Below are 24,870 nucleotides of genomic sequence, written 5' to 3'. Positions count from 1 at the left end.
CGTAAATATCTTCATAATCTTTTAAACTTATATAAATAAAGTACTTAAACTATATATTAATATCTTTTATATAATATATTTAAATAATATATTAATTTATTTAAAGATAAAAGAGTTATATTAGAAGTATATATATAAAATATTATATATATTATTAAAGTATCGCCTTTATATAAAGCTATTAAAATATATTTTTAATTATAATAAAGTTATTTTTTTAAAGTTTTTAATAAATTAATATAATATTTAAATAGAGCTATCGCGTATTAAAATTATTATTAAATAATTAAAATTAAAGTCTATTAAAGAGATTTTAATCTTTCTAAGATTTATAAACTTTTATTAATAATTTATATAAGACTTTTTATAGATAATTATATTTTTAATAAATTTAATTTAAAAAATAAAGAAAGATGAAATTAGATTACTTTTTATTTATATATATAAAAGAATAAGATAGAATTAAATTAGAAAATCTTAAATTTATATATATAACTAATTATAAATTTAAGATTATTACGTCTTTTAACTAGATCGACTAAGTTATCGCGGGTAAATAAATTAGTATTTATAATTATTAAAATCTCGCTCTCCCGCGTCTCTCTTATTAAAAAAATAGACGTATATTATTAATATATAGAATAACTTTTTTATTTTCTATTATAATTTTAAGATTTTTTTTTTAAAATTTTAAAGCGCTATTTATACTTTCCGAGTTTTTAAGAATCTTGAAATTAAGTTTTATAATTATTAAAGCGCAATGAATTCAAGTATCGCTTATTAAAGTTCGCTCGACAGTCGGATAGCTCTAATTAGATACACATTATTTAATTTTAGAATAACTTTTTTATTTTCTATTAAAATTTTGATATATTTTTTTTAATTATAGAATGAAATATAGACTTTTAGAAAAAAAAGAATTATTAAATTTAGTTCTATAATTATTAAAGTGTAAGGAATTCAAATATCGCTTATTAAAGTTCGCTTATTAAAGATCGCTTATTAAAGATCGCTTATCTACTTACTCGATAGCCCTAATTAAAAAAAATAATTATAAATTTAATTTATAAATCTTTAGTCGTATTTAATAAAAAAATATATAAGACTTTTAAGATATTTAAGTAAGTATTTATTATTATATTTATATTAAAATATTATAATTAGAAAATATCACTTATTATAAAGATTAATATTTTTAATATAGATATAAATAATATATTTAATTAACTAAGCGAGAATAGATAATAATACTCTATTTCTAATATTAATTATAAATTTAAAAATATTAAGTCTTATTAGAATATATATAATAAAAAACTCTATATAATTATATTAGACTTTAAAAATTAAAGATATTATTTATAAAATAATAAATACTTTATTTATATAATTTTAAATTATAATAATAGAAGAGTTTAATATAAAGTAAATTCGCTAGATTAAGAAATTAGCTATATTTAACTTTATAATTAAATATTATAAAAGAAATTTAACTCTATAAATATATTATTAAAAAGATTTAATATTATTAAATTAAATAATAGCGAGAATAATAATAATAATAGTTTTTTATCTTATAAAATAAGCTTTATAATTAAGAATATTAATTTAATCTATAAAAATATAAAAATATATCTACTATAATTAAACTTATAGCGTTAATAAAATAATTAAATAATATTATTATTATAAATATTTAAATTATTAACTTAGATAAGAGAGTATTTAATAAATAAATATATATTCTAAATATTAGAATATTATTTTAATTTCTAATTTACTAGATTTTAAAGTTAAAAAGATTTTATTTAAAGTTATAAGAATTAATAATAGTATAATTATTTAAATTATAATATAAGAATACTATAAGAGTAAAAGTACTCGAAGCGAATTAATAAACTCGCTTACGTTGCTTATTAGACTATAAGCTATATAGCTAGAATAAATATTTAATATACTTAATAAAGTCTTAAATACTTATAAATTTTCTTTTCTCTTTTTTTTTTTTTAATTATTAATTTATTTAATAATTAATTAATTTATTTTATTAATTATATATCTAGATCTTATAATTATATAGTTACTACGTAGTTTTATTAAAAGAAATCTTACTATCTTATAATTCTAATAACTCTATTTATATAAAGTTATTTAATTTAATTATAGTAAGTAATTTATAAATTAATTCTATTAATTTATAAAATAGAAATATCTTATTATAACTAACTAGCGACGTTTTTAACTTAATAAATAATTTTTATTAAAATATATCTATTATATAATTAAGCGATTATAATATTAATTCTAATATTAATAAAAATTCTAATAATACTATTAATAAAAATAATAATTATTAAAATATTATATCTAATAATTCTTTATTTATAGATAAAAACTCTTATCTTATAAGCTTAATTTAAATTTAACGCTATTAATTTCTAAAGTTTAATATTAAGAAATAATTAATTATTAAAAAATTTAAATTAATTAAAATATAGAATATATAAAAATATTATTATAAATATAGCGATAATTACTATTATAATTCGAGTTATAAAAAAATAAATATTATTAAAATATCTAATATATAATATCTTAATAACTATAGCTTAATAATTATATTTTTTTAAAATTATAATAATTTTATTATCTTAATATCTTATATCGATTTTTATATAAATAAAGAAAAGATTTATTAGACTTTTATTCTCTTAATAAATATTAAAAAATAAATTTAGAGATATATTAGAGATATAATATTATATAATATTAGAGAATTTATTTAAAAGAAATATAAAAGATAATATTTAAATTAAGTTTATAATCTAGTTATTAAATCTTATAATATAGAATATTAATTAATTAAAGTAATTATAAGAGATATATAATTAATAGTTAGCTTTAATAATTATTTTATTATATTTTAATTATAATAAGATTATTATATAATTAATTTAGAATATATAAAAGATTTATAAAATAAAGTAATAGAGAAAATTTCTTTAAAAATTATAAAGAAGATTATTTAATCTATTATCTATACTATACTATTATAATAATATTAAAATATAAAATAAAGATTATAAAAAATAAAAGAGCTCTTTACTCTAGATAAGACTCGCTTTAATAATAAGATAAATAATTAGAAAAGTAATAATTAATAATATATTAAGTCTAAGAAATAATATATAAAAAGCTAATAAGATTAAAAGAAAGGTTTATTTTTATTAATATTATAAGAGTAAAAGTCTAAGCGAATTAAACTCGAAGATAATAACTCTTATATTAAATTTAAAATATTTTTTATTAAAATATAATACTATAATTATAAATAATTAGAATATTATAAGAATTTATTTAAATATTTAAATTATATTATAGATAACGAAATATATAATTATAAATTAAATAAGAGAAAAAATAAAGTTTAATATTTATCGTTATAATATTAAATACGCTATTAATTAAATAATAATCTTACTCTCTATTATTAAAAGATAAAATTATTATATTAAATAGAAAGTATAAAATAACTATTCTAATAGATATTAATAGCGAGAAAATCTTTATATTATAATCTTTTATTAAAGAGATATAGATTTCTAAATTTAAATATATATTAATAATAATATATACTATTAATAATTATTAAATATTCTTATATAAAAAGTATAATTTAATTTTTAGTCTTATAAATAGTTAAGAAAAAAAGTAAGAGTAAATCTTAAAGGTATATACTATAAATATATAAGAATATAATCTTATTTTTAATTTCTCTTAAATCTATAATATCGATTTAAATATTTATTAATATAAGTTATTTTAAATTTATCGCGATTTTTAATAAATAATAGAATATAAATAAATATCGTAATAGTAAATATAAAGTAACTTATATTATTAACTAATATAGTAATTATATATAATCTAAAATAAGCGTTTATTATATTTCTATATTAGATTCTATTTAAAAGTAATAAAAATAATTATAATAAAATTATATAATATAATAAGTAAAGGCCTATGAATTAAATTTATAAAGTTGAATTTTTCTAAGTTAAATCGAATTTTAGCTCTAGCTCTAAGTTAAATCGAACTCTAATCGCTTACTATACGTTTTTAATCTATATATAAATATATATATATAAAGAGAGACGCGCTAAGATTTAATTAGAAAGATATATTAAATATAAAGAATTAATCTATAATAATTATCTATAAAAAATAGAGAAAGACTATATTCTTATAATAAGAAGTATCGAAATATCGAAAAGAAATAGAGATAACGTATTAATTAGTAATATAAATTCTATAATATCTTCTATCGTAATAAAATCTTTTAAATAATAAATTAGCTATAGATATCGAATAATTTTAATTTATCTAAATATATATCGTTTAATACTTCTTTTATAGAGACTTAATTAATTATAATAATAGATTCTTCTCTTATAACGTTATTATAGTAATATATTATATTAATATAATAGAAATAATAAATTAAGTTATAATAATATTCTTTACTTACTAAGTAATAATTTAATATAGAATTATAAAGAGTATATAATATAGAATCTTAAAGAGCTAAGTCGTATTCTTAATAATAATAATCTTATTATCGCTTAATTTCTTCGTAATATTCTCTATAATATTCTTTATAATATTCTTTATATTTATCTATTATAGTTTCTTCTCTTACTTCTTAATATAATAAGAATAATAAACTAAGTTATAGTAGTATTCTTTACTTACTAAATAATAATTTAATATAAAATTATAGAGAGTATATAACGTAGAATCTTAAAGAGCTAAGTTATATTCTTAATATTAAAAGTTTTATTACTACTTAGTTTCTCTATAATATTCTTTATAATATTCTTTATAGTATTCTTTATATTTATCTATTATAATTTCTTCTCTTATTTCTTCTTTTATAGAGTATTAAACTAAGTAATTAGCTAAGTAATTAATTAAATAAATAATTAATATAATATAAGATCTTAAAGAGCTAAGCCGTATTCTTAATAATAGTAATCTTATTACCGCTTAATTTCTCTATAATATTCTTTACATTTATCTATTATAATTTCTTCTCTTATTTTTCTTTTTATAAAATATTAGATTAAGTAGCTAGCTAAGTAATTAATTAAGTAAATAATTAAGTAATTAGCTAATAATCTAACTAAGTAGATTATTAAATTAATAAAATAAATAATATTAATTAAATAGCTAATCGAGTATCGCTAATTTAAAAGAAGTATATAGAGAAAAATAATAATTATAAATTCGTTTAAACTCTTTTTAAAAGTCTTTTAACGCGTTTATAAGTAGATAATATATAAATAACACGTATTATAGTTAATAAGCCTTACTAAAGATTAAGTAAGATCTAAATAAAAATTAAAAAATAAACTAAAAAAATATAAGTTATTAAAAAGATTATTATTAAAGAAATCTAATAATAAGTCTTATAATAGAGAGTCTTCTATATTATCTTTCTCTTATTTAGAAGCTTCTTCTTAATGATATTTAGAATCTAATACGTATTAAAAGACTTTAAAATAAAGTAATAAAAAATAGATTAGAGAAAAAAACGCGTCTTAGAAGATAATATTATTAGATTAAAAGATATTATTACTAATTTAAAAGAAGTATTAATAATAAATAGTTATTAAACTCGCTTACGATCTCGATTACTAATAATAATAAATTTATTAAAAAACAATTTAAAGATATTAATAAGGGCTCTAGAAGGCGAATAAAAGAAGTATATATACTTAAAGCGTTTAGTAATATTTCCGCGAGAGATATCGAGAACGATTATATTTATATTAATAGAATTAATAAATTAATAAAGTAATAAAAGAATAATAATTATATAAATAGGTGAAAGAATTATTATTATTCGATTTCGAACGCGTTTAATATAATTATAATATTTAAATATTAATTTAATTTACTAATAGTAGATTAAACTTTATTATTTTTATAGCGTTAGAGAATATAAAGCGAGCTTTATAATTTAAGAAATTATAAAGTAACTATATTTATCGTAAACTAAGTATCTTAAAATATAAGATTTCTATATATAAATTTTTAATAAGAAAACGCGAAAGAACTATCGAGCTAATTTAGTTAATCTAACTAAAGAATATAGTAACTCTAAATTAATAATTAACTATATATATAAATTCAAGATTTTTAAGCTTAGTTCTATCTTATTCTTTTATATATACTAATAGAGAGACGAAAGTAAGTATTCTTTCTCTTTTTAACTCTTTAATTCTTATATATAAAACTTCTAAATCTCTAATAGCGACTTAATTAAGAATATTTAATTTTTTAATTCTTATAATAATTCGACGAGAATATTCTTCTTAATGTCGACGGCTTTTAGAATTATATTAACTTATTCTTTTATTAATTAATAAGTCTATATTCTTATATAGAGTACTATTATTACTAAAATAATATTTAGTTTTTAGATACTTAAAATATCTATCTTCTTTTCGAATTCTATTTATTAATAATTTAAGATATTTATATTTTTATATATAGAAATTCTCGATAGTAATATTATTATTTCTTTTAGTAAAGAAAGTATTACGCTAATTATTCGAGGGGGTAAAATTCTTATTAATTTTATTAATTTTTTTTTTACTCTTTAGATCTAATATATTATTAATAGCTCGAAGATTTATATTTAGTACTTATAAAAAAATAATTAATTCTCGAAAAGTATTAAAAGACTATTCTAAAATTCGATATTTTAGATATATAAAGATTAATCGTTTTAGATTAAATATTTTATAAATATTAGTAAATTCTAAGAGAGTAATAGTTATAGAGAATTATATATAGAAGTTCTTAAACGATTTCTTCTTATCTATTACTCTTATATTAAATTTAGAATTAAATATCTTAATATTTAATTTAGTAATCTTATTATATATTTCGAATATATTATTTAATTTATTAATTATTTTTTAGATAATTTAATATAAGTCTAAGATATCTTTATTTACTTTTATTTTAATAATATTATATATAGTAAACTTATAATAATCTCGTATATAATTAATTTTTTTAAATTTAATAAGAAAGATTATAGCGCTTTATTTAAACATCGTTTTAAGATATTAATATTAGCTATTCTACTTATTTCGATTATTAATATTATAGAAATTTAGAATATTAAAATATCGTTTATTTAATTCTATACTCTTTATATAATTCGTAATAGAGATATAGCGTAAGTTTCGATAGATATTATTAATAAAAAAACTCGACTAACGAGATATAATCTTTATATCTTTCTTATCGAATTTTTTTAAATTAATTAATATATAAGATTATTACTTCTTTAACTATTACTTTTTATACTTTAAATCTTATTTAAATTTCTTATTTTCTTTAATAAGTTTTATAGTATTAATGCGATATCTATTATATAAATTTTAAAGTCTATTATTAATTTCTCGCTTATAGAATAATTAGTTATTACTATTACTTAGCTAAATAATAATTATTAATATTTTTATCTTAATATAAGTAATATTCTAATTAAATTTTTTATTTTATTATTAAAGTATTTTAATATTATAACTAATAGTTTAAAAGCTTTCTATTAAAATCTTTAATTTATTATATTAAGTATTAGAAGTTTTAATAGTACTTTTTACGAAATTTTATAAGTTAGATATAAAGATAAAGATTATAATTAACTCTTCTTCGATAATATTTATAAATTATACTTCGATATAATTTAAATTAAGTTTAATAATATATCTTTTAAAGATAGAATACTTTCTTTTACGTTATATAAATAATCTAGCTTTAAAGATATTTAAGATCTTCTTATCGAAGTTTTTAAGTTCTTTTAAATAATAATATATCTACGATTTATCTATAATAGTTTAACTTTAAATATTATTTAAATTTAGAATTAAGAAATTTATAGCTAATATTAAATTAATAAAAGTATAAAAAAGATTCTATCTAGAGTTTATTTCCTTTAATATATTAAAGATATTTATTTTTTTTAATTTTTTATTTAATCTAGCTAGATTAGTCTTTATATAAATAAAAGATTTTCTTTTAAATAATTTTTCGAGTAGTAAGCTTCTTTAGCTATGACTATTAACTTCTTAATAATATACTTTTTTTTAATTATATATTTAGTATAATTAGTAAATAAATCGCTATCGCTCTAGAAGAAAGATAGATAATATTATATTAGAAACTTAATAATATATATAATAACTCTATATTATAGTATAAAGAGAATACTATTTATATAGAATTATTATAAGTATAAACTTTATAATAAGATAGAAAAGTCGAAAGATCTTAATACGCTAAGTTTAATTAAGTTATAATATAAGTAAGATTATTAAAATCGTAATAAATATTATCTAATAATTCTATTTAAATTTATTATTTAATATCTTAATAGATCTACGTTAATAATATATAGAATATTTAAAATCTAGTTTAAAAACGATATAATCGCTAAAGTTCTTCGAAAATTATTTATTACGAGTAAAGGTCTATGAATTAAATTCATAACCGTTTTTTTAAATTAGAGCTGTCGAGTAAATTTGATAAGCGGTCTTTGATAAGCGATATTTGAATTCCTTACTTTTGAAGAACTATAAGATTAAATTTTAAGATTCTTTTTTTATCTAAAAGCCCACATTGAATTCTATAATTTAAAAGAAAAATCTCGAAATTTAAATAAAAAACAAAAATGTTATTCTAAAATTAAATAATGTGCACCTGTTTTTTGATCAGGGCTATCGAACTTTGATAAGCGATATTTGAGGACCTTACCCTTTAATAATTATAAGATCAAATTTTAAAATTTTTACGTAATTAAAAAGCGCAATATTCGCTCTATAATTTAAAAAAATAATCTCAAAATTTTAATAGAAAATAGTAAAGTTATTAAAGGGTTAAAAGTAGAGTAAGAGATTTTAATGGTTGCGGACGCTAATTTATTTACCCGCGGTGACTTAGCCGGTCTAGCCAAAAGACGTAATAACTCCGAATTTATAATTGGCTGCACATACAAATTTAAGATTTTCTAGTTCAGCCCTACTTTATTCTTTTATATATATTAATATATATTTTTATCTAAGTTCTAATAAGATAGAATAATATTTATTCTATTAATAGTATATTAGCTATAATTTCTATAAAGTATATATTTAATAATAGTCGTATAGAGATTAAGAAATAGATTTTAATTAGAGATCTTAGTATTAATAGCGATATCTATCTTAGCGACGCTAAAGAATTAATCTTTAGAGTATAATATAATAAAAATATAGATATATAATAAATCTCGTTTTTAAAATTCTATAATATAGATATAGGCGGAAACTCGATTTATTACTTATAAAGTTAGTTAGAATTAAAGCTAATTAATATTTTAATTAATTATACTTCGCTTTTATAGAGATAAAGAATTTTTTTAGACGATATTATAGAGATAATCGATAGAAATTATAGTATATAAGAAATTAAATTATATTAGAAGTATTTTTAAAGATTATTATCTATATTAATTATCTAACTAATATATTATCTAAAAAGCTATTCTATTAAATAGAAAGAGAGAGAATTATTATATTATAATAAGAAGTAAAAAAAATAAAAGTATATCTAGTATTTTCTTCTTTAGAATATTATTTATAAAGGTCTTTAGTTTTAATCTAAATATTCTAGCAATTAGATTAAATTAATTAATAATCTATTTATTAAATAAAAGATTTTTAATAATCTCGATTTATTTTAGATTATAGATGAAAGTTATAAAGAGATTTAATTAATCGAATTTAATAAATAGAGTAATAATATTCTAATAGAGTTATTTTATAAATTATAGATCTTCTTAATAGAAGAAGAAGAAAATAATATATTATTTATTAGTCTAATTATTTATAGTAACTTTATTAATATAAATATTAATAACTACTTAATAGATATTAACTTAAATAATCTTCTAATTTATTTTTAATTAATAAAGTTTATTATCTTTAATAATTATATAGATATTATAGATGAAATACTATAATAGTTTATTATAGTAAAGAAAATAATTAAATTTACTAGAACGACTCTATATTATATATCTATAGAAAATTAGCGATTAATAAAATAAAAGAAATAAATAATATAGATCTATAATATAAGATAAGCGTTATTTATATAAAGTTATCTCGATTAATAGTTTCTCTAATTTATAAAATAGCTTCGTTATTTCTACTTCGCTAGATAAGAAAACTCTTACTTAATATATTATCTATATTAAATATATTATTATATTATAATTATTTATTAAATAAAAAGATAAGAGAATAATATTACGAGCGTATTCTTAATATATTATTTAGTTCTATAGCTAGCTAGCCTTAACGAAGATATCTTCTACTATATTATATCTTCTTTCTATATATATAATTCGATAGTCTTATTATTCTATCTATCTTACTTATATTAATATTATATTTATACTAGTCTTAGTATTTAATAAAGAGAAATATATATAGACTAATTAATATATATTTATATTTATTCGAATTAGTAGATAAATAGTTAATAAATAAATATATTAATAAGAGCTTTATTAAGATATTAACTTAAGATTAAGATTTTATAATCGATTAAGATTAAAATAAAAACTTAAGATATTATATTTTTAAATTAGCTTATTAAATAGATAATTTATCTCGATATAACGAAATAATCTTTAGATAGTAGAAGAAATAAAGTATCGCTAAACTATTCGTAGAATTAGTAAATCGAAAAGAACTTATTAAAATATCTCATAGTAAGTCTGCTATAAGGCGACGGGAATAGCCTCGAAACGACTCGATTTAATCTCTTTACTAAGTATATTAATAACATATATAGTAAGCCTACTATAAAGGTATATACGATATTTATATAGTGAGTCTACTATTAAATAGCATTTAATATATTTAATTCTTTTCTTATCTGTCTATTAAACCCATAAATCGATAAGTGCTTAAGTTACGAGAGTTATCTACGTTAGTTAAATCGTTAACTACTAAGTACTCGCTATAATAACTTAGAATAAGTATATAGAACTAATAGCTTAGAATAAGTAGATCTACGAGATATTACTAATAGTTAAAGTAGATATATAAAATTAATAGTCGAGGCGGTAGATTTATAAAGTAAATAAATATAGTAAATAACTATTAAGTAAGATAGTTATAAGTTAAGATAAAGAATATAAAACGAAGAATAAACTTAATAATAAGAGTATAAGAGATATAGAGTAAATCTATAGTATAGCTCTTAGACTAGGCTACTAAAAGGTGTTAAAGGTAAATATATACGTTAAATTTTCTTTAATTCTACTAAAGGACTACGGTAAGGGACTAAAGAGAAACTCGAAGAATCTTATTAATACGTAGGCAAGATGTAATTATATCTCTAGAATCTCTAAAGAATAATATAAGTATAGTATAGTTAAGACTAGTATACGATTCGATAAAATCTCGAATATAGTATTTTTAAACGAATTAAAACTATTCGATGTTTTCGACTATTATTACTATATCTCGATAATTTCTCTTTAGTTAAGACTTATAGAAACTATAAATATTTAAAGATATAAGATAAGTAATAGATCTATATCTTCGATTTATTAGCTATAAAGATTATAACTATTTAAGAGAGAGAATAATATTATAAGCGTACTCTTAATATATTACTTAGCTCTATAACTAGCGAGTCTTAACGAAGATATCTTCTATTATATTATATCTTCTTTCTATATATATAATTCGATAGTCTTATTATTCTATCTATCTTATCTATATTAATATCGTATTTATATTAATTCTAATAAATAATATAGAGATATATAGATTAAATGCTAATATAAAATACTAAATCTCTTATTACTTCGAGTCTCTATTAATATATTTCTAATCTTAGATATATCTAATAATTTATCGATATTACTCTCTTAGATAATAGCGATTTTATCTAAAATAGAATAATTATAAATATATAAATTATAATATTATAGATTCTTATAAAGTAGCTTATAGTTTCTTATATTTAAATTAATCTTTAATCTTTTAAATATCGATTTAAGAGTATTAATATAGAGATTAATACTTTTAAGAATTATAGCTATTTTATAATAAAGTATCTAATTAATATAATTATAATAGTTATATCTAGTAAAGTTAATATAAAAAACGCGATTAAAAGAAAGTTATATCGTATTATAGATTAATCTTAAATATTATTTATAATATAGATTTAATTAAAGATCGATTTTTTACTCTTTAAAAGCGCTAGAGTAGATATATAAGTAGTAATCGCTTTTTAGATTTTATATATATAGAGAGTAATTAAATAATTAATAGTAATCTACTATAAGATTATAGAGATTATATTATTATATTAAACGCTATAGCGATAAAATTCTTTATAATTATTAATAAAATTTAAGATTCTTAATATTAAAAAATAGAGAATTTAATTAATAGTATACTCGTTAAGATTAATCGAATTATTTATACTTATTTTAACGCTTTTATAACTTTATTCTATATCGTCTACTTCTTAATCGATATTTATTTTAAATATTTTAATTTTAATTTTTTCGCTATTATAATATTATTTAACTATTTTATCTTTTTATAACGCTATATTATAGCTATTATAAATCTAGTTTATAAAATTTAAATTATATTATATAGACTTTATAATATATAAATAACGCGCGATATAGTTAGCGAGTCTTATTAAAGATTAAATAGAATCTAAATAAGAGTTAAAAGATAAGTTAAAAGAATATAAGCTATTAAAAGAGTTATTATTAAAAAAGTCTACTAATAAATCTTATAATAGAGAATCTTCGATAGCGTCTCTCTCTTATTTAAAAGCTTTTTCTTAATAATATTTAGAATTTAATACGCGTTAAGAAGCTTTAAAATAGAGTAATATAGAATAAATAGAAGAGAAAAACGCGTCTTAAAAGATAGCATCGCTAGATTAAAAGATATTATCGCTAATTTAAAAGAAGTATATAGAAGAGAATATATCCGATCGAGCTCTTTTAAAGACTTTTTTAGCGCGTTTATAAATAGTAGTAAATAGCTATTAAACTCGCTTACGGCTTCGATTATTAATAATAGCGAATTTATTAAAAGATAATCTAAAGGCGTTAATAAGGAGTTTAAAAGATAGATAAAAGAAATATATATCTTAGATACTTAGCAACACTTAAGCGAGAGATATCGAGAGCGAATTTATTTATAAATAGTAAATTAATAGAATTATAGAAGAAGAATAATTATATAAATAGATAAAAGAATTATTATTTAATCTCGAACGCGTCTAATATAACTACTATAACTATTATATTTAAATATTTATATAATCTACTAATAGTAAGTTAAACTTTATTATTTTTATAGCGTTAGAAAGCGTATACTAAGCTCTATAATTTACTAAATTATAAAGAAATAATATTTATAGAGAGCTAATTATTTTAGAGTATAAAACTTCTATATATAAATTTTTAATAAGAGAGCTCGAGAGAGCTAGCGAGCTAATTTAGTTAGTCTAGCTAAAAGACGTAATAATCTCGAATTAATAATTAACTATATATATAAATTTAAGATTTTCTAATTTAACTCTATCTTATTCTTTTATATATATTAATTTTATATATATACTCTTAATATAACTCTTTTATTTTAGAATAAATTAATATATTATTTAAATATATTATATAGAAGATATTAATATATAATTTAAATACTTTATTTATAAAATTAAAAGATATTATTTAATACTTAAATTAGTTATAGCGAATTCGAAAAATAATTTTTTATTTATCTCTCTTTTATATTTATATTTAATAATATATCTTATAAATATTAACTTTAGTAAAGTACTTTATATATATAAATTTTTTTAATATTTCTAAAAATAGCGATAATAAATAATTATTCTAAATAATTATCTTATTAAATTTTTAATAATAATTAATATAAAATCGTAATAAGTTATTTAATTTTTTTAATAAATAGTATTAATAAGCTAATTTAACTAATTAAGAGTTAAATTTACTTTCTTTTAAGCGTAATATTTAAATAATTCTTAATCGCTATAAATTTATTATATAATATATTATAAATCGAATTATTTCTAAATAACTTTTTAGATAGTAAATCGATAGAATATTTAATTTAGTTATATATATTAAAACTATTAAATAACTCTTTTAAAAAAACTTTTAATAGATTTTTAAGTTATTTAAATATATTAAAGTTATTTAACTATATAATATTATATTATATAGCTTTATCGTAATTATTTTTATTATTTTTAAATAAAATCTAATATAAATATATAATAAATACTTATTTTAAATTATATATAATTACTATATTAGTTAATAACGTAAATTACTCGCGCTAATAAATATTTAAATCGATATTATAAATTTAAGAAAAATTAAAAATAAGACCGTATTCTTATATATCTATAGTATACGCTTTTAAGATTTACTCTTACTTTCTTTTTTAACTATCTATAGAATTAAAGACTAAATTATACTTTTTATATAAGAATATTTAATAATTATTAATAATATATATTATTATTTATATATATTTAAATTTAAAAATTTATATTTTTTTAATAAAAGATTATAATATAAAGATTTTCTCGCTATTAATATCTATTAAAGTAATTATTTTATACTTCTTACTTAGTATAGTAATTTTATCTCTTAATAATAGAGAGCGAGATTATTATTTAATTAATAATATATTTAATACTATAGCGATAAGTATTAAACTTTATCTTTTCTCTTATTTAATTTATAATTATATATTTTATTACTTATAATATAATTTAAATATTTAAAAGAATTCTTATAATATCTTAACTATTTATAATTATAATATTATATTTTAATAAAAAATATCTTAGATTTAATATAATAGTCGCTATCTTTAAATTTAATTCGCTTAAACTTTTAATCTTATAACGCTAATAAAAATAAACTCTTCTTTTAATCTTATTAACTCTTTATATATTACTCTTTAAACTTTATATATTATTAATTACTACTTTTTTAATTATTTATCTTATTATTAAAGCGAGTCTTATTTAAAATAAAGAGCTTTTTTATTTTTTATAGTCTTTATTTTATATTTTAATATTATTATAATAGTATAATATAGATAATAAATTAAATAATTTTCTTTACTACTCTATCTTATAGATTTTTTATATATTCTAAATTAATTATATAATAATCTTATTATAATTAGAGTATAATAAGATAATTATTAAAGCTAGTTATCGACTATATATCTTTTATAACTACTTTAATTAACTAATATTCTATATTATAAAATTTAATAATTATATTATAAACTTAATTTAAGTATTACTCTTTATATTTCTCTTAGATAGATTTTTCGATATTATATAATATTATATCTCTAATATTTCTTTAAATTTACTTTTTAGTATTTATTAAGAAAGTAGAAGATTAGCGAGTTTTTTTTTCTTTATATATAAAAATTAATATAAGATATTAAGATAATAAAATTTTTATAGTTTTAAAAAAATATAACTATTAAGCTATAGTTATTAAGATATTAAATATTAAATATCTTAATAATAATTATCTTTTTATAGCTTCAATTATAATAATAATTATTATTATACTTATAATAATATTTTTATATATTCTATATTTTAATTAATTTAAATTTTTTAATAACTAGCTACTTTTTAATATTAAACTTTAAAAGTTAATAATATTAAATTTAAATTAAGTTTATAAAGTAAAAATCTTTATTTATAGATAAAGAATTATTAGATATAATACTTTAATAATTATTATTTCTATTAATAATATTATTAGAATTTCTATTAATATTAAAATTAATATTATAATTACTTAATTACGTAGTAGATATATTTTAATAAAAATCGCTTATTAAATTAAAAATATCGCTAATTAATTATAATAAGATATTTCTATTTTATAAATTAATAGAATTAATTCGCGAGTTATTTATTATAATTAAATTAAGTAATTTTATATAAATAAAGTTATTAGAATTATAAGATAATAAGATTTTTTTTAATAAAATTACGTAATAGCTATATAATTATAAAATCTAAATATATAGTTAATAGAATAAATAAATTAATAATTAAAAAAACTAATAATTAAAAAAAAAAAAAAAAAAAGAGAATTTATAAGTATTTAAAACTTTATTAAGTATATTAAATACTCGCTTTATCTACGTAATTTATAGTCTAATAAGTAATATAAGCGAGTCTATTAATTCGCTTCAAGTACTTTTACTCTTATATATTTAATAATTATAAATATTAATTTATTTACTCGCGATAATTTAATTAATTTAATTAAAGAGCGTAGTAACTCTAAATTTATAATTAGCTATATATATATAAATTTAAGATTTTTAATATTAACTTTATCTTATTCTATTATATATATTAATATAATTATTATAACTTATAATTCTTCGCTAAGATAATATCTTAGACTTAATATAATTTAATTAAATCTATTATAATTTTCTTTTAACTTTATTTAATCTTTTTATTTTATTATATTTATACGAGTAAAGACTTATAAATTAAATTTATAATTTTTTTTTTAATTAGAGCTATCGAGTAAGTAGATAAGCGATCTTTAATAAGCGAACTTTAATAAGCGATATTTAAATTTCTTACGCTTTAATAATTATAAGACTAAATTTTAAAATTCTTAAAAATTCGAAAAGCATAAATAGCGCTTTAAAATTTAAAAAAAAAATCAAAATTTTAATAGAAAATAAAAAAGTTATTTTATATATTAATAATATATATCTATTTTTTTAATAAGAAAGATATAAGAGAATAAGATTTTAATAATTACGAATACTAATTTATCTATTCGCGATAAATTAGTCGATCTAGTTAAAAAGCGTAGAGAACTCGAATTAATAATTAGTTACACATATAAATTTAAGATTTTTAAGCTTAGCTCTATCTTATTCTTTTATATATACGAAGATCGATATTAAAAATTCTAGATAGCGCTAAAATACTTAGCACTCTTAATATTCTTAATATTTTCTATATAGTTATATTTATTTAATAATAATACTTTATATAATTATATATATACTTATTAGCTCGCTCGACGAAGTTATATAATCGTATATTATCTTCTCTATAATCTTTTCTATACTCGTTATTATTTTTAAAATATATTATCTCTATAATATATCTCGATATTCGCTTTATTTACTTCTAAATTCTCTTTTAAATAAACTTATAATTTTAATAATATAGTTATTATCTTTTAACTTTCTTATAAATTTTTAATATATCTTTTTAAGTAATATAACGTTTTATTTATAATTAATAAAACTTAATAAGTATTTAAATTTAAGTCTTATTATTATAATTAATACTTTAAATATTAGATATATTAATAAAAAATAATTAAGATAAAGAATAATAAGAAGATTTCTATTTATTATATTATATAAATAAGATTTATATATTAAAAGTCTTTATACTCTTTCTCTATTTCTCTATATTATAATTAATACTTTAATATTATTACTATTATATATTCTATTAATATCGCTATTATATATATACTTCGTATATATATACTACGTCGCTATTTTATAGAGTATTAATACTTATTATAATAAAGAATAATAATGCTATTTATGAAATTTGAAAGTATACTAAGCACTCAGCCCTACCTGAACCCTTGTCTTGGCATGTCCAGGACTTTTGGTGTCGACCTCCGTACTGATATATAACGATTCTATCTTTTACTTACCTTTAGCTGTAATTTAAATAAAATTCGGCGGGGTAGGCTACTAGTCGGGAGCTCCCGCCCAGGGTTCTACAAAATGCTGTAAAGCCCTATCAAAGAACCAATTCCCGCCTTCTTCATTCGCCAACGATGCCGGTGAATTGGTCCCATCCGTCTCCACCGTTTACTCACCAGTATGGAAGAACGAGCCTCGATCCGTCCTGGGCTACCACTCCCAAATCCTACGGTATCATACTGGCAAGATCCTCCCTCTAGTCTTTCCAATAACAGAACCACGCCCGAACTTCCCACAACCGTAGACACTCTCATCATCGGCTCTGGCATTACTGGCACCACGCTCGCCTACAGGATCCTCAGTCAACCTTCTCCACCCTCTGTCCTCGTGCTCGAAGCCCGTACCGCATGTTCAGGCGCAACGGGACGAAATGGCGGGCACACTAAATGTGTCGCCTATCGTGAGGTCTTGGATAATATCAAAGATCTGGGGGAAGAAGAGGCTGTTAAGATAGCGAGGTTTGGATACAATTGCATGAGGAACGTACATGCTTTTGCTAGAGAGCATGGTATCGCGTGTGACAGTTGGCAAGGGGACACCGTCGATGTGATCTATGATCAGGCCCAGTGGAATAAGGCTCAAAAGGCTGTGGCAGAGCTCAATAGGGTGCTTGGTGACGATGACCCAGTCGCGCAGTATAAATTTTGGGACGCTGAAGAGGCTGAGAAAAGGTTCCTGGCACAAGGCTCTCTTGGCGCAGTCTCTTACGAAGCTGGAAGTCTGAGTGCATACAAGTTTGTCATCGGCGTATTGGCTCTAGCCCTGGAGAAGGGTCTGAACTTGCAGACAGAGACGCCTGCATTGAGGATTGGAAAGTACGAGAGTGGCCACAGGGGTTGGATTGTAGAAACACCACGCGGTGCCGTTAAAGCGGAGAGAGTGGTTCTAGCAACGAATGGATACGCAGCACATCTGTATCCACCACTTCAAGGCGTGATTGTGCCACTGAGAGGGCACATGACCGCTCAGCGACCTGGGTCAGGTCTACCAAAAGACGGTCTGGCAACGACATATTCGTTTATCTATGACGATGGATACGAATACATGATACCACGTCCACAAGGTTCAATGTTCGCAGGCGACATTATGATTGGTGGCGGTGCCACGAAAGGGCGAGACGAGGGCCTTTGTGAGTTCGGAACCACAGATGACACCACAACGGATGCTGTCATACTCAAATATGTCGAAGACAGCGCAGCTGAGCGATTCGGCTCCAACTGGGGCCATGACCATCCGGAAGGCCGTCTGCGCAAAGCCTGGACGGGAATAATGGGATACTCCTCAGACGGATTTCCCCTCATTGGACAGTTGCCTGACGAGAACGACCTGTACATCGCTGCATCTTTTCAAGGATCAGGAATGGTGTTATGCTTTGAATCTGCAAGAGCGCTATTCAAAATTATGAGCCAAGAAGACGAAGCGCTGGACCGGTGGTTCCCAAAAGTGTTTCGTATTACACGTGAGAGGATGAAGCGCAAGTTTCGAGGGAGACTCCACGCAAAAGTCCCTCCAATGGATCTTGAGATGAAGAGTCAACCATGATTTTCAACATCAAGACGTCTTAGGACGCCCTCCTATTTGGGACTCAGGCTTTTTGTCAAAACAGCAACCACCGGCCAAGAGCGACAGCATTCAATATTTCTCTGGATTTCCGACTACTTGTTTGAAATATCCATGCGGAAGGCTTGGGAAAGAGGGCATTGTCCTGGTAGAATCTACAAGACTGAGTCGACATTATCATATAACACTGATTATTACTACTCTGAATACGAGACCCATCTCGGTGCTAGAATAAATTTTTGAGCCTTTCGAGGACATTCCCTGGCTGCGGGTACCGGCAGGTGGCAAGAGCGCCGATCTTAGGTCGTGCAGAAAAGGTGTGGTGGCATGGCCAATCCGTTGGGACGTCTCGGACTCGAACCACACCGAGGCAAGTAAGGTCATGTCAAATCGAGGTCTCTTGAGTAGCATCTGACCAGGCTGGTAAAAGGGCATTCACAGACCTATTAGGCAGCATGTCGAAGACAACTAGAATGAGGACGAGACCAATGCCAAAGGCATGATGACTAACAAGTTTGGTGTACTGAAATGGAATGTTAAGCAGATAATAAAATCAGGCATCGATCTCCAACAGAAGCGTTGAACAGGTGTGACACCGCCCATCGAGCAACACAGAGAGGCTGAGCAAGAGTCCTAGGCGCCAATGAGCTGCATATCGAGTCGAATACCGCGAGGCTGGCACGGTGTCTGATTTGCTCTGCAACTCACAGGAGTACTGGACAATGCAGGAGAACTGCGGCCATTCTCTGATGAACGCAAAGGTTTCCAGGAAAGAGCAAGCCTAGACGCTCTTTAAAAGCTAGGTCGACTTTGATTGGATCAGATTGGATCAGCTGCCTCGTGAAATCTGCCTTTTGTTTTCATGCAGGACCTAAATTTTTCGGACGAAAGCCGATGGTGATGAAACCCCTCCTCCTAAGGTGCTCTGTTTACACTTTTACGTCGTCAAGTCTGGCGACTTAATCGCATTTGAAAACTAATTCGCTGAATTGACAGAAAAACAAGGCTCCACTTCGAGTCCTTTTGTCCGAGTCCTAGCTGTTGTAACTCATAGGAGAGCTCACTGTTAAATGAAGAACCAGAAGTATCAGTTGTAACGACCTTCTCGGTGGGTGTTTGGGTATCTTTACTGCAATTGGTTGGACATAGCTTCCCCTTTTCTGTTGGCATAAATTTTTAGAAATGGAGATGCAGTTGTAGCCCTGCCTACCGCTCTGGAGCCTTGTCCCCAATACACGTGGTGCATTCACTACAAGCCCTCGAGACGATACAAGGAGCAGCTCGAGTCATCTCTAAAATTGCTCTCCCTTTTCCCTTCTCTGTCTGAGTTCGGCGGTATATATATCGGCATGGCAGGGGAAGAGTGGATGAGACAGGCTATTATTAGCTTTGGTAAGCGTAGAAAACAACATGAAGATCAACCATATGCTGAGTTTGTTACAGATGGTGGTGGCATCAGAGGCTATGGTAGCCTGCTTATCCTTCGAGCGCTCATGGAAAAGGTAGGGATTGAGGAAAGGCGCATAGACCCTGTCGTCAAGTCGAGTTTCTCGCCTTGCCTGTACAAGCCCACAAAAATCGGGTTCAGCACACGCTATACAAACGACGTCGAGTCGTTCGAAGCCACCGTCGTGACAGAGACCAATCCAAGTGGCTTGTCCGAAGATTCTCTTTTCTTGCCATGTCATTACTTTGATTACGGTGCAGGGACCAGCACCGGGGGGTAAGTCATGTCAGCCGTTGAAGGACAATAGCTTACTGACAGATGTCAAGTCTTATCAGCATTATGTTGTTCTGTCTCCGCATGACGGTCCATGATTGCATAAACGAGTACAAGATCTTGGGCGATAAGATCTTCGGTCACCCAAGGCCGTGCTCGTGGTTTGGCATTCTGTGGCCCAAGTATAGCTCAGACTCTTTAAAGAATGTTATTAACGAAGCTACTGGAAGACATAGCAACACTGGGTACAGATTGAACTACGAAGTCGAGGAGCAGCTGTCCCAATGGTTCGCCGAATGCCGATATTCCGTTTAGTTTCGGAATTTTAGCTAAGCGCCTTTAGTATCGTTGTTGCCTACCCGGACAGCAACGCTCGCGGAGATGTGCCTTTCCTGTTCCGTACCTATGAGCCGCCACTCTTGGCTCGAGACGATGTATACGAGAAGTTAAAGTCAGATCCTAGACACCACCCATCGGCGATACCTTTGCACAAAGTGGCCCGAGCGACTGCAGCCGCACCGGCGTACTTCCGCCCAGTCAGGATTTTCCCAGCTCACAGAGGTAAACCTCTTCCTGCTATGCGATTCAAAGATGGTGGATTTGGGTGCAACAACCCCAGCGAAGAAGCTTATCATGATGTCGTCGAAGCTCATGGAGGACTCAGCCGAAACATCGGACCGTTCATAAGCATCGGAACAGGTATTGGAAAGTTTAGATTGTTTTCCAACAAGATTGGGAACTTTCGGGACGTCTGCGCGAATGCTACTGCAGCCCTGAAAAGACCTGCCTTGACAACCCTGGCCGACAAGTCCATGTCTTACCTGGCGAACTTTGATAAAGCGGAGAGGTTCCCTTATTACAGATTCGATGGTGGTGAGGTCCTTGGTGAGGTAGCCATGGACGAGTGGAAGACCCACAGATCAGAGAATCGCAGCCACGAGAAAAAGCAGCCGGGAGCCAAAACATTGGAAGACATTCAAAGAGCTGTAGAAGCATACCTGCAACAGAAAAGTGTGCAAAGAGATTTAGAAGATTGCGCTAAATTGCTGGTTCAGAGAAGACATTTCCGAACCAAGGACTCATCGAGGTGGGAGCGGTATGCGACGACCTCGTATTACCTGTGCAAGACTGGCATCTGTGAGAAGGCTCGCTTTGATACAGCTCTGGGTCTCAGGCATCATTTGGAAAGCTACCATGGCTTCGAGGCTCGCGGTACAGTGGATGAAATGCTAGAGCAATGTCGCAACTATTGGTGGCTCTACCCTGGTTGACGGTATTATTTTTAATGGGGTAATATCTAAGGGTGGTGCTTTTGGAATGATTCAGCTCGTATTGCAGGGGACAGCATTATCACTCGTCTATTTCATAAAAAGTGCAATGACCAGCGTTGAGTCCTTGCGATTGTACATTTCCTAAGACGCAAACATCAAGATAGTGGTTGAATTCATTAGAAACCCCATTTTTAAAATTTCGAGGTAATAGACATGATATTTCGCCAATATCAATAACCAAGTTTACAATTTGGGCCTTAAGTCGTTCTTCTTTGACATTTCCGGGTTCCATTTCCACGTTTGGCATGGAGATGGAAGCAGTAAGTCTTGGGCCTCCTACAAATAGGGAAACCTATCTACAGTTTTGGGGTAGCATTGTCTTACCCTTCCGCCTCCAAGCAGCGGGTCTCGACTGTAAGTGCCGCACCCAAAGCGGAACCACTTGAGCTTACCGACCCCTCACAGGCCATGCTAGCTCGTCTAGTTGGGTATTTGGCCAAAGTACAAGGCCCTGTCCGTCTCAGATCTCCAATAGTCTCTCAATCTGACGGTTCCGATCCACACTTGAGGATGCCGGGGCGTCTTGTCGGGCTTGATGTCGTACCTTCTGTTCGGAGCTTCAGCTTGAGGGTTTTCGCAGAAGATCTCGTATGCGCTCCAGTGCGCGGGCACTGTCTTCCTTTGGTGCCCTGTGACTGTTCCAATCATCAGCAAGGGTTTGATCATAGAGCGACTGTTCAGCGTACGACGATCGTCACTCGGTGATATTCGCACTCTGGCGGTTTGTCTCGTCTCCGGGTCAAATACCACCACCTCGGTGATCCTACTTGGTGATTCAGAGCCACAGCAGTTTCCCATGGTCGATCACTGCAGCAAGATGCCCTGATTTATCGAAAATGTGATTTTGAACTTCGGCGCGAAGACCCCGGATGCTCTCACTGGAGACTTAAAAGAGGTAGCAGGCTCAAGGACTGATCCATCTTTTGTACAGTGAAGCTGAAGGGTAGGTTGCCTACTGCGAGAATCTCATGAATATGCTCACGATCACGATAAGTCCCGGTAACAGATCAACGATAATCGCACTTCGTCCGCGAAGGCAGCAATTCAGAGATCGATTATCTGACGACGAAGTCGCCACCACTTTACCCATATGGACAATCATCTTGCACCCGGAACCAGTCCTGAAAGACGAAGACGGTTCAGGTGGCTGGAGGATAGGGTATGCTGTGCTCAACGCTTGAATTGCAGTCAAGGTGGTCAGGCAGCTTCTGCAATAAGCCTCTGTGGCCACAAACATGACCGAGCTCGATTCCCATGATATTGCGTGACCGGTCCCGTTTCAGATAGCCGTTTGAAGCTTATTTGGGCCATGTCTATGTGACCGACCCATTGGGCAGCTTGCCTGATCCTATACGCAGCGCCTCCGTCTCTTTTGACAATCACCAATACTGAGGACCCAGCCGTGCTCACTCTTGTTAGTAAGCATAGGCTTGTCTAATTCAAATCTGCATTCCGTTGGACAAGCAATCTGGGGGTGGACCTCCTCGGTGGAAGATTGGGGAGAAATCGATTCCGAGAAGCAGGCAAAGAAGCTAATGCTGAATGCCGGCTCCGCGACTGTCCGCCCATGACGAAATTCTGAGCCTTCGTAAGTGCTTCCCTTCCAGTGTTACCAACGAAGATCGGGGCCGACATCTTTAACAGACGTGACACTCCCAGCGAATAATGAAGCTTTAGACCTTAGTATGAGATAATCAGTGCAGGAGAACCTAGGTCCACAATGTATGAATCTTAATTTGCCATGAGATTCTACCCTTGCATTGAGGCGTCCCTTTTTAAGTATGATTTTGAGGATTATGGCTCTCTTTTCACTGTCTTCGGTCGCTAAATGTCAGCGTGTCTAGTTCCTTCTATGCATGCGTCCTTCCTACATCCTTCCATCCTTCCATGCATATTCCATTATTGTTCCTTTCATGTAGTTAGCCATAGATAGCAGTGCTTTGTTCTCCATCAGCTACATAATAGCTGATGGCCCCACCACTGAATCTACATGCATTCTACATCATCACCGTTGTGCCTCGCTGAGACTAAAAGCACGTGCTTCGTTGAGACCGGGACTTCGTCAGATACAAGATGTGCGAAATAGAAGCGGTTCCATTACGGAGAAGCGACTCGATGAAGATCGAGACTAGTTTGTTAGTGGAAATGTACAAGACTGCGGTTAACGGCGCCCTTACGTGTTACCCTGTTCTCTCATCACTTCCCTCGAGAACAGGGTTGCTCTTCCAACAGTTGCAAATGCTCAGAAGAATTTTTTTTTCCATCAGAGAAGTACAAAGCATGTCATGACGGAATCTGCATCTCGAGTGAGGGA

The 24,870-nt window shown here is 25.3% G+C and overlaps 2 protein-coding genes across 2 annotated transcripts; both read left to right on the top strand.

The window, feature by feature from the left end:
- Positions 1 to 18,065: 18,065 nt before the first annotated feature.
- HO133_002740 (uncharacterized protein) lies at positions 18,066 to 19,487 on the top strand (the record flags this gene model as incomplete). The annotated part of the gene is made up of 1 exon (XM_037293665.1): positions 18,066 to 19,487. One exon carries the CDS (start codon positions 18,066 to 18,068, stop codon positions 19,485 to 19,487), a length of 1,422 nt encoding a protein of 473 aa, XP_037150494.1.
- A 1,367-nt stretch (positions 19,488 to 20,854) lies between these two features.
- HO133_002739 (uncharacterized protein) lies at positions 20,855 to 22,496 on the top strand (the record flags this gene model as incomplete). The annotated part of the gene is made up of 4 exons (XM_037293664.1): positions 20,855 to 20,897; positions 20,949 to 21,228; positions 21,279 to 21,512; positions 21,569 to 22,496. 4 exons carry the CDS (start codon positions 20,855 to 20,857, stop codon positions 22,494 to 22,496), a joined length of 1,485 nt encoding a protein of 494 aa, XP_037150493.1.
- Positions 22,497 to 24,870: the final 2,374 nt, after the last annotated feature.

This window comes from Letharia lupina (assembly GCF_014066315.1).
Source record: "Letharia lupina isolate WasteWater1 chromosome Unknown contig_15, whole genome shotgun sequence".
Taxonomy (NCBI): domain Eukaryota; kingdom Fungi; phylum Ascomycota; class Lecanoromycetes; order Lecanorales; family Parmeliaceae; genus Letharia; species Letharia lupina.
This window is presented reverse-complemented; position numbering and strand designations above follow the sequence as displayed.